The 12044-nt window shown below is 39.6% G+C and overlaps 3 protein-coding genes across 3 annotated transcripts; all 3 read left to right on the top strand.

Moving 5' to 3' along the window:
* Nucleotides 1–521: 521 nt before the first annotated feature.
* On the top strand, nucleotides 522–3213 carry LOC133552437 (protocadherin beta-16-like). The gene is made up of 2 exons (XM_061899629.1): nucleotides 522–3057; nucleotides 3202–3213. Exons 1-2 carry the CDS (start codon nucleotides 643–645, stop codon nucleotides 3211–3213), a joined length of 2427 nt encoding a protein of 808 aa, XP_061755613.1. The 5' UTR covers nucleotides 522–642.
* Nucleotides 3214–4711: 1498 nt separating this feature from the next.
* LOC133552583 (protocadherin beta-16-like) lies at nucleotides 4712–7476 on the top strand. The gene has a single exon (XM_061899852.1). It carries the CDS (start codon nucleotides 4785–4787, stop codon nucleotides 7206–7208), a length of 2424 nt encoding a protein of 807 aa, XP_061755836.1. The 5' UTR covers nucleotides 4712–4784; the 3' UTR covers nucleotides 7209–7476.
* A 1595-nt stretch (nucleotides 7477–9071) lies between these two features.
* On the top strand, nucleotides 9072–11706 carry LOC133552436 (protocadherin beta-16-like). Its single transcript, XM_061899628.1, has one exon. The coding sequence runs from the start codon at nucleotides 9154–9156 to the stop codon at nucleotides 11704–11706; it is 2553 nt and encodes an 850-aa protein (XP_061755612.1). The 5' UTR covers nucleotides 9072–9153.
* Nucleotides 11707–12044: the final 338 nt, after the last annotated feature.

Below are 12044 nucleotides of genomic sequence, written 5' to 3'. Positions count from 1 at the left end.
GGCTGTTGTTACAAACTGAGGGAGAAAGGCTCGAAGTGATTTATTGTGTGATACATTAAATATTAAAAATGAAAAATATGCTATTTGAATTGTTCACTTACAAGTTCAATAAGTGTCTTCTTTAGTATCTGGATTGCTGGCTTTGAACACATTATGAACATTTAAGAGCACATATCTCTGTCCATTGTGCTCAACTCAATATTGTCTGACTTTTCTCTGCTGATTCCTACGTATTTTCACCCAATTTCTCTATTGTAAAACTGTGGATGTGTGTTGCTGTAACCTTTTTTATTTATAAATATATACGTGTTGATATTGTAATATGCTTATAATTGCTTTAAAAACTGCATAATCTCCCAAATGAACAGTCATGCAAACATATATACTACTGATGTGGGCTTGTGACAATTTTATGGATAATCTTAACTCAGAACTAGATGTTATGTCACCTATTGCACTCTAGGGGTCAGTATGCACTCATGGAAAAAAAGGGTGTTATTTTCCCACCCATACATTTATATATCAGCACACGTACCATTTTTTAGTATTATTTAGCTCTGGCTGAGACGCTGGTTAAGATGATGGTGATGCTAAAATCTTTGTATATTTGAGGATATTATAATCATATTGTTTTACATTTTGATGTATCCATTTTTTGATGCAATGGAGAACAAAAGATTGGCATCCAATGGCTACCGCCTCGCCTTTCTTTTCCTTTTCCTCCACACCATCGATGGAGACGTGAGCTACTCTATCCCCGAGGAGATGAAACGTGGATCTGTAATTGGGAATATCGCCAAGGATTTGGGACTTGATTTGGGCCAGTTATCTGCTCGTAAAGCACGCATTGATCCTGAGGATGACAACGTTCAGCACTGCGGCATCAACCGCAACACTGGTGACTTGATTGTTCAGGAGAAGATGGACAGGGAAGAGCTTTGTGGGAGAAAGGCTTCATGTGTTCTTAAACAAGAATTAGTGCTGGAAAATCCATTACAGCTGCACCGTATTAATATTCGTGTTGTAGATATTAATGATAATTCACCACAGTTTAATGAGGATTCACTCAAATTTGAAATCAGAGAATCAGCAGTCAGGGGAGCTCGTTTTCTTCTCGGGGAAGCACAGGATGAAGACATCGGTGAAAATGCTGTTCAAAGCTACACTTTACAGCAGAATGATCATTTCAAATTAAATGTAAACACTAAACCAGGTGGACGGAAGTACTGTGAATTGGTCTTAGACAAAGAATTAGATAGAGAAGATAACAAAGACATCATGCTCTCTCTGACTGCATATGATGGCGGCTCTCCTCAGAGATCAGGTACAGTAGTCATACATGTCACTGTGCTGGATGCTAATGATAATGTACCAGTGTTTAGTCAGACAGTCTATAAAGCCAGTCTGCCTGAAAACTCTCCTCTTGATACATTGGTGATCACAGTGAGTGCAAGTGATGCAGATGAAGGATTAAATAGTGAAATTACATATGCATTTGATCATGTTTCTGATGACAAAAGACATGTATTTACATTGCATCCCAAAACTGGAGATGTAAGAGTGGCTGGTGTTGTTGATTATGAGAAAATGTCATCATATGAAATGCAAATAAGCGCTAAAGATGGTCTTGGATTAGTGTCTTATTCAACATTAATCATTGATCTTTTTGATGTAAATGACAACGCACCTTTGATTAATTTAAAGTCACTGTCTAATCCAGTACCAGAGAATGTTTCACCTGGTACAGAGGTGGGCATCATTAATGTTCAGGACAGAGACTCTGAGCAGAATGGACAAGTCCGCTGCTCCGTTCAAAAGAATGTCCCCTTTAAATTAGTTCCTTCTGTTAAAAACTATTATTCTCTGGTGACTACTGGACAACTGGACCGTGAACTAGTGTCTGATTACAACATTACAATCAGTGCCACTGACGAGGGCTCTCCTCCTCTGTCCTCCTCTAAAAGTCTTCACTTGTCCGTAGCAGACATCAACGACAACCCACCTGTGTTTGAGGAACAGTCCTACAGTGCATATGTGAGTGAAAATAACAAAGCTGGATCCACTTTATGTTCCGTTAGTGCTCGAGACCCTGACTGGAGACAGAACGGTACTGTGATTTATTCTCTGATAGCCGCTGAGGTGAACGGTGCCCCGGTGTCCTCCTATGTGTCTGTTAACGGAGACACAGGTGTGATCCACGCTGTCAGGTCATTTGATTATGAACACTTGAGGAGTTTTAAAGTCCACGTCATGGCCAGAGACAACGGTTCTCCTCCACTGAGCAGCAACGTGAGCGTCAGTGTGTTCATATCGGATGTGAATGACAACTCTCCTCAGATACTGTACCCCTCCCCAGAGGGTAACTCCTTCATGACAGAGCTGGTCCCCAAAGCTGCACACGGAGGCTCTGTGGTGTCCAAAGTGATAGCGGTGGACGCAGACTCTGGACAGAACGCCTGGCTGTCCTATCATATAGTCAAGTCCACTGATCCGGGACTTTTCACCATTGGTCTCCACAGTGGAGAGATCAGGACCCAGCGGGACATTTCTGAATCCGACAGCATGAAACAGAACCTGATTGTGGCAGTGAAAGATAACGGACAGCCCCCTCTCTCTGCCACCTGCTCCATGTATTTACTTATTTCTGACAACTTGGCTGAGGTGCCAGAACTGAAGGACATTTCTTATGAGGAGAAGAATTCCAAACTGACGTCTTATCTGATCATCGCGCTGGTGTCTGTGTCCACCTTCTTTCTGACCTTCATCATCATCGTCCTGGGTGTGAGGTTTTGTCGCAGGAGAAAGCCCAGACTGTTGTTTGATGGAGCAGTTGCCATCCCCAGCGCGTATCTGCCTCCTAATTACGCAGATGTTGACGGCACAGGAACTTTACGCAGCACCTACAACTATGACGCCTACTTGACAACAGGTTCTAGAACCAGTGACTTTAAGTTTGTGTCTTCTTACAATGACAACACGCTGCCTGCTGACCAGACTCTGAGGAAAAGTCCTTCTGACTTTGATGATGAACTTCATGACTCTTTCGATCCTTTGGAGGTAGGAACCTTCATCATTATAAACCAAATTGTGCAGTATATGCTTAAACTTGCCATTTCAGAAACAAACATATTCATGTAATTGAGCCATTTCTCAACATTTCTAAATATTTTCTCAAGTGTAATGTTGATTTTTATCTTGCAGCGGTTCTGCTGAATATATGTTGGTTTCTTTAGATCTGCTTTCTAATTTAGCCACGACAAGATAGGAGTCTGTTCTCCCATTTTTTAGTCTGCTTCCCTGTTGTGATCCAACACAGGCTCAGTGTTTGCAGTGGTTATATTTATGAAGATAGTTTTTTGCACCAATATTCCTATTCAGATGAGTACATGTTCATTGACTGCTGTTGTTTAATATTTTAATATGCATTCAAAGTAAACACTGACACTTGGAAACTGTTAGAAAAAATTTACTTTTCCGGCTGTCATATGTCTTACTTAGAATTTTTGGGACAGGTGTACAATAGTTGCATTGATTAAGGTTGTTGTGTTCTCTTTAGAATTGCTAATAGTAATCAAACATATGGTCATTACATCCAAAGGAAGTGAAAACAGACAACAACAAAAAAACCTTGGGTCCAATTTGCAGCAAATAGTTTCCTTCTTCTGAAAATATGTAATGCCATCGATTAATTGTCGATGCTTTAAGATTGTTTTGTGCTTTGAAAGACTGTAATTTATTTACAGGATGTAAGATACTATATGTCTGCTTTACCAAATCAATAAGAGACATATCTATATGAGCAAGTGTAAACCACAAAGCATCATTTTGTAACTTTATTGTATTTGTTTTACTCTTTGTTTAAGTGAAAAAACTGGGAAATGTATTGAGAAATACATCCGGTGCTACAGAGGGTTAGTGTTATGAGCTGTGGGAGGAAGACTAAATTTGATTTATCGTGTGATATATTTCACAGAAAAGTGCAGTTGGAAGTGTTTGTTTATCGTTGCAAGAAGTATCTTCTCTGTATGATCTGGTTTGCTGGCTTTGAACACATCTTGACGTTTTAAGTTTAAGTAGTCACTGAACGCACAAATTGTATCTGTGTTCATTGATTGATTGATTGATACTTTTATTAGTAGATTGCACAGTTCAGTACATATTCCGTACAATTGACCACTAAATGGTAACACCCCAATAAGTTTTTCAACTTGTTTAAGTCGGGGTCCACGTTAATCATTTCAGTTCATAGTGCTGAAGTCATTGTTGCACTTTTCTTTGCTGATTATTATGTATTTTTAACCAACTTATCTATTGGAAAATATATTTAAACTTCCTATAAATTTGCATTAGTGTTGCAGTATAATTTATTATTTTAAACATATTTATGGTGTGTGTTTGTTATTTGAATATGCCTTGAATTTCTTTAAAAACTGAACCGTTTCACAAATTAGGTCATGCAATACTTATATACCACTGATGTAGGATTTTTAAAATGTCATCCATCCATCCATTTCCTACCGCTTGTCCCTTTCGGGGATGCTGGAGCCCATCTTAGCTGCATCTATGATCTTATCAACACACAACTAGATGTTATGTCAACTATTGCACTCTAGGGGTCAGTATGCACTCATGAAAAAAATGGTGTTATTTTCCCACCCATTTAAATCAGCACACGTACCAGATTTGAGTATTATTTAGCTCCTGTCGAGACGCTTAACGTGACGGTGCTGTAAAAATTGTTGGATATTTGGGGGGATTCTAACCATATTATTTTGGATTGATGTATGTGTCTACCCATTTTTGATGCAATGGAGAAGAAACATTTTGCATCCAATGGCTGCTGCCTCGCCTTTCTTTTCCTCTTCCTCCACACCATCAATGGAGATGTGAGCTACTCTATCCCAGAGGAGATGAAACGTGGATCTGTCATTGGGAATATCGCCAAGGATTTGGGACTCGGTTTGGGCCAGTTATCTGCTCGTAAGGCACGCATTGATCCCGAGGACAACAACGTTCAGCACTGCGGCATCAACCTCAACACTGGTGACTTGATTGTTCAGGAGAGGATTGACAGAGAAGGGCTTTGTGGCAAAAAGGCTTCATGTGTTCTTAAACAAGAACTTGTCCTCGAGAATCCATTAGAGCTGCACCATCTTAATATCCGTGTTGTGGATATTAATGATAATTCACCACAGTTCAAAGAGGATTCACTTAATTTTGAAATCCGAGAATCAGCAGACAAAGGAGAACATTTTCTTCTCGGGGAAGCGCATGATGGAGACATTGGTGAAAATGCTGTTCAAAGCTACACTTTACAGCATAATGATCATTTCAAATTGAATGTAAACACTAAACCAGGTGGACGGAAGTACTGTGAATTGGTCTTAGACAAAGAATTAGATCGAGAAGATAAAAAAGACATCATGCTCTCTCTGACTGCATATGATGGCGGCTCTCCTCAGAGATCAGGTACAGTAGTCATACATGTCACTGTGCTGGATGCTAATGATAATGTACCAGTGTTTAGTCAGACAGTCTATAAAGCCAGTCTGCCTGAAAACTCTCCTCTTGATACATTGGTGATCACAGTGAGTGCAAGTGATGCAGATGAAGGATTAAATAGTGAAATTACATATGCATTTGATCATGTTTCTGATGACGATAATTATGTATTTACATTGCATCCCAAAACTGGAGATGTGAGAGTTGCTGCTGTTGTTGATTATGAGAAAATGTCATCATATGAAATGCAAATAAGCGCTAAAGATGGTCTTGGATTAGTGTCTTATTCAACATTAATTATTGATCTTACTGATGTAAATGACAACTCTCCTGTGATTAATTTAAAGTCACTGTCTAATCCAGTACCAGAGAATGTGTCACCTGGTACAGAGGTGGGCATCATTAATGTTCAGGACAGAGACTCTGAGCAGAACGGACAAGTCCACTGTTCCATTCAACAAAATGTCCCCTTTAAATTAGTTCCTTCTGTTAAAAACTATTATTCTCTGGTGACTACTGGACAACTGGACCGTGAACTAGTGTCTGATTACAACATTACAATCAGTGCCACTGACGAGGGCTCTCCTCCTCTGTCCTCCTCTAAAAGTCTTCACTTATCTGTAGCAGACATCAATGACAACCCACCTGTGTTTGAGGAACAGTCCTACAGTGCATATGTGAGTGAAAATAACAAAGCTGGTTCCACTTTATGTTCCGTTAGTGCTCGAGACCCTGACTGGAGACAGAACGGTACCGTGATTTATTCTCTGTTAGCCGCTGAGGTGAACGGTGCCCCGGTGTCCTCCTATGTGTCTGTTAACGGAGACACAGGTGTGATCCACGCTGTCAGGTCATTTGATTATGAACACTTGAGGAGTTTTAAAGTCCACGTCATGGCCAGAGACAACGGTTCTCCTCCACTGAGCAGCAACGTGAGCGTCAGTGTGTTCATATCGGATGTGAATGACAACTCTCCTCAGATACTGTACCCCTCCCCAGAGGGTAACTCCTTCATGACAGAGCTGGTCCCCAAAGCTGCACACGGAGGCTCTGTGGTGTCCAAAGTGATAGCGGTGGACGCAGACTCTGGACAGAACGCCTGGCTGTCCTATCATATAGTCAAGTCCACTGATCCGGGACTTTTCACCATTGGTCTCCACAGTGGAGAGATCAGGACCCAGCGGGACATTTCTGAATCTGACAGCATGAAACAGAACCTGATTGTGGCAGTGAAAGATAACGGACAGCCCCCTCTCTCTGCCACCTGCTCCATGTATTTACTTATTTCTGACAACTTGGCTGAGGTGCCAGAACTGAAGGACATTTCTTATGAGGAGAAGAATTCCAAACTGACGTCTTATCTGATCATCGCGCTGGTGTCTGTGTCCACCTTCTTTCTGACCTTCATCATCATCGTCCTGGGTGTGAGGTTTTGTCGCAGGAGAAAGCCCAGACTGTTGTTTGATGGAGCAGTTGCCATCCCCAGCGCGTATCTGCCTCCTAATTACGCAGATGTTGACGGCACAGGAACTTTACGCAGCACCTACAACTATGACGCCTACTTGACAACAGGTTCTAGAACCAGTGACTTTAAGTTTGTGTCTTCTTACAATGACAACACGCTGCCTGCTGACCAGACTCTGAGGAAAAGTCCTTCTGACTTTGATGAGATGTTTGGAGACACTCAAGGCTCCCCTGAGGTATGATTAAAGCAATATTTCATTGTTTCTAAAAAACATGCTTTCATACATATTGTTGGTAGTTTTGCTGAGACTTATGGATATAGTTTTTCACTTGGTTTTTGTATCCGTATTCATTTTGTAGTGATTAGCAAATAATAATTTCCATTGGATATTGTATGTAAGGATAGATAGATAGATAGATGGATACTACTTTATTTATTCCGTCAGGAGAGTTCCTTCAGGAAAATTTAAATTTTCAGCACAATGCCATTCAAGATCAGACAAACATTACATTACATCAGACAAATTACATTACAGATCTATGATTACATGTGTATTTTGTAATAGTTAGCTCAATACTAACAGTACTAATACATCCAATCACATCCTATTTTATTCATGTTTGCAACAGAAATAAGACTTTGAGATTGTTGGCGTGATACTTGGCTCTTTGTAGTCATTGATTAACTATCATCATCTTTACATAATCACAGATCTGTCATGGCAGCATTGGTAACACTTTTTTTAAAACATTGTTTACTTCAAAAATATGTTCTGATAGCTAATTCATATATAAATAATCACATTTACTCACCTCCTGTGTGAGGGATTATCTATATCCCTTAGATCATTTATATTTATATAAAAAATAGATTGTTCTTTGTTGAAAAGTAATGTACTTTGAGGCATTACTTTGCTTTGTATCTCCTTCAATTGACTTATTCTTTATTATACACCGTGCATATTGCCCATTACATCGATGTGTCTTTCTTAAAACATGACACATTGCTGGCTTGATGGTTTCACCACTAATGTTTATTATTTTACAATATGTGTGCTTTCACATGTGGGTAATATTTGGAGGTCACTTGTCACCGACATTGTTCCATTTAAAATGATTAGTGTGTTCTGTTATTAATAAGTCATTTACAAAAGAACATTCTCTCTTACAACTTATGACATATTGGCAGAAAAAATACAACATAGCAATACATGACAACAATGTGATTTGCGATGAAATACTGTGGGCCACTGTAAAATAAATGACCTTACATGATGATTTGGTAAAAAACATTGCTAATTTAATTTGTCTCATTCGAAATTACATAAAAAATCTCACTTTTCAAGAGGCATTATTTTGCTGTCACAGATGCTGCCTGTATATCCATGATGGGTAATTGTTGAGTCGTGATACAATTGTGAATGGTTTCATGATGAAACAGTGGATAGCATACACAAAACGTAAAACATGTTGCTTGAAAATACAGAGTTTGCTATATTATGTTGGGTATCATCTGTAATAGGGTTCTAAGTGTGATCTCTAGACTGTTTTGTACTGTGTTTTATTTAATTTGTTGCCTTACTTGATTCTTTTTGGGACTGGTGTGTTGTTTTTTTCATAAAGAAATAAACAAAAAGCAGGTATGATAAACTGTATTTTGTGATAATTGGAGATTATTTAATAAATATACAATAGCTTTAAGTTACAATTCATGTGTATAATCCTCGTTATATCCAACAAATTTTGAAAATATTAAGCCTCTGTGATATCTGACTAGTACATAGAATTATACTCTGATGTGGATTACATGACAAGGCAGACATACTTTTTGCTACGTATTTATTGGTGAATATTAATTGATTCATCTACACATGCATGGGAAAAGCATAGCCAGTTTGGACAATAATGGATTTGTGTAAAGTCTTTACATTTTTATCTGGTTGGAGTGCATCCAGGATTATGTTTCTATAACACAGGGGTATGTTTTTATTTGGTGTGATATTTAAAATGGACTGAAGATGTCGCTATATAACTGTCTTAAAATATGTGTGTTGCTTGGCTCTTTGTTGAAGGGCGTTATATCAAAAGCAGTCTGGTTCTAAAGAGAACACACGCTGCATCGCTGTCAAAGAAGAACTATAGGTTTTAACTAAAAGCTGGATCTATTTTTCTTCATCATCTCGACGCATGTTTTTAACAATGGATTCAAGGCGCACAAGGTTTATGATTTGCACCTTTTCCATCCTCTTTGTGTTGCATTCTGCATATGGAGACGTGAGCTTTTCCTTTCCTGAGGAGATGAGACGAGGATCTGTTATTGGGAATTTAGCCAAGGATCTCGGACTGGAGGCAAGCAATCTGCACACAAGAAAAGCCCGCATCAACACGGTGGGGGGCAGTAAACGTTATTGTGATCTAAACATGAAAAGCGGAGAGCTGATTGTCGCCGACAGGATTGACCGAGAGGATCTTTGTGGAGACAAGCCTTCGTGTGTCCTAAAACATGAGGTCGTGCTGCAGAATCCTCTGGAGCTTCATCAAATTAATCTGCATATTCAAGATATCAATGATAATTCGCCAATGTTTGATGATGACTTGATTAATTTAGAGATAAGTGAGTCAGCCTTCAAAGGCGCTCGTTTTGTGATAGAAGAGGGGCACGATGCAGACATAGGACAAAATTCAGTACAACAATATATGCTTAAAAAAAATGATAATTTTGTTCTTGCTGTTAGTGGTAAGACAATAGAATTAGTTCTTGATAAAGAACTTGACCGAGAAAAACACAATGACATAAATTTGCTTCTCACAGCTTTAGATGGCGGCTCTCCTCAGAGATCAGGTACAGTAGTCATACACGTCACTGTGCTGGATGCTAATGATAATGTACCAGTGTTTAGCCAAGCTGTTTATAAAGCCAGTCTGCCTGAAAACTCTCCTCCTGATACAATAGTGATTCATGTTAGTGCTACTGATGCTGATGAAGGAGTGAATGGAGAAGTGAGTTACGATTTCGGACATGTTTCAGAACATGTGGAAAAGTTATTCAGTATTGATCGTAAATTGGGTGCAATAAAAGTAATTGGAAATGTTGATTATGAATCAACAACATCATATGAAATTCGTTTGAAAGCCAAAGATGGATTAGGACTGTCATCTAATGCCAAGGTGATCATTTCAATCACTGATGTAAATGACAACGCTCCTGTAATACATTTAGAATCATTGTCCAATACAGTACCAGAGAATGTATCACCTGGTACAGAGGTGGGCATCATTAATGTTCAGGACAGAGACTCTGAGAAGAATGGACAAGTCCGCTGCTCCATTACACAAAATGTCCCCTTTAAATTAATCCATTCTATTAAAAACTATTATTCTCTGGTGACTACTGGACAACTGGACCGTGAACTAGTGTCTGATTACAACATTACAATCAGTGCCACTGACGAGGGCTCTCCTCCTCTGTCCTCCTCTAAAAGTCTTCACTTATCTGTAGCAGACATCAACGACAACCCACCTGTGTTTGAGGAACGGTCCTACAGCGCATATGTGAGTGAAAATAACAAAGCTGGCTCCACTTTATGTTCCGTTAGTGCTCGAGACCCCGACTGGAGACAGAACGGTACCGTGATTTATTCTCTGTTAGCCGCTGAGGTGAACGGTGCCCCGGTGTCCTCCTATGTGTCTGTTAACGGAGACACAGGTGTGATCCACGCTGTCAGGTCATTTGATTATGAACACTTGAGGAGTTTTAAAGTCCACGTCATGGCCAGAGACAACGGTTCTCCTCCGCTGAGCAGCAACGTTAGCGTCAGTGTGTTCATATCGGATGTGAATGACAACTCTCCTCAGATACTGTACCCCTCCCCAGAGGGTAACTCCTTCATGACAGAGCTGGTCCCCAAAGCTGCACACGGAGGCTCTGTGGTGTCCAAAGTGATAGCGGTGGACGCAGACTCTGGACAGAACGCCTGGCTGTCCTATCATATAGTCAAGTCCACTGATCCGGGACTTTTCACCATCGGTCTCCACAGTGGAGAGATCAGGACCCAGCGGGACATTTCTGAATCCGACAGCATGAAACAGAACCTGATTGTGGCAGTGAAAGATAACGGACAGCCCCCTCTCTCTGCCACCTGCTCCATGTATTTACTTATTTCTGACAACTTGGCTGAGGTGCCAGAACTGAAGGACATTTCTTATGAGGAGAAGAATTCCAAACTGACGTCTTATCTGATCATCGCGCTGGTGTCTGTGTCCACCTTCTTTCTGACCTTCATCATCATCGTCCTGGGTGTGAGGTTTTGTCGCAGGAGAAAGCCCAGACTGTTGTTTGATGGAGCAGTTGCCATCCCCAGCGCGTATCTTTCTCCTAATTACGCAGATGTTGACGGCACAGGAACTTTACGCAGCACCTACAACTATGACGCCTACTTGACAACAGGTTCTAGAACCAGTGACTTTAAGTTTGTGTCTTCTTACAATGACAACACGCTGCCTGCTGACCAGACTCTGAGGAAAAGTCCTTCCGACTTTGTTGATGATCTTCATGATTCTTTTGACCCCTTGGAGGTAGGAACCTTTGCTATTTTAATCAAATGTTGCTGGCCAAGCTTAAAGACGCCATTTCACAAACAAACACATTATTGCAATCCTGTGTTGTGCCATTCTTTAACTAGTTTAGTTTTTATGAATTTTGAAGTAATTTTTGCCCTGCAGTTTGTTTCCATGTTTTAGATATTATTTCCTCCTTGTCAAAAAAGTGGTTTGTTGTCCTCAAATGTGTTTATTGTGGCTCCCTGATTTGATTCTATACACAAGCTTAGTGTTTTTGACAGATGTATTTAGTAGGTTAGTTTAATGCATGGATATTCATTCATTGACTGTTGTTAATTTGCATACAATTTATACGTTTGAACTGTTGGAAAGAGATGACTTTTTATTTTCTTTAACATGTTTGTGGGCAGGTGTAATGTAGTCTCATGCCTATGGGTTGTTTATATATATATATATATATATATATATATATATATATATATATATATATATATATATATATATATATATATATATAT

Source organism: Nerophis ophidion, linkage group LG05 (genome assembly GCF_033978795.1).
Source record: "Nerophis ophidion isolate RoL-2023_Sa linkage group LG05, RoL_Noph_v1.0, whole genome shotgun sequence".
Classification (NCBI taxonomy): Eukaryota; Metazoa; Chordata; class Actinopteri; order Syngnathiformes; family Syngnathidae; genus Nerophis; species Nerophis ophidion.
The sequence above is the reverse complement of the archived record's forward strand: the minus strand, read 5'-3'. Positions and strand labels throughout refer to the sequence as shown.

Coding starts and splice junctions, on each gene's coding strand:
- LOC133552437 (XM_061899629.1), top strand. CDS start 643: ATGTATCCATTTTTTGATGCAATGGAGAACAAAAGATTGGCATCCAAT.
- LOC133552583 (XM_061899852.1), top strand. CDS start 4,785: ATGTGTCTACCCATTTTTGATGCAATGGAGAAGAAACATTTTGCATCC.
- LOC133552436 (XM_061899628.1), top strand. CDS start 9,154: ATGTTTTTAACAATGGATTCAAGGCGCACAAGGTTTATGATTTGCACC.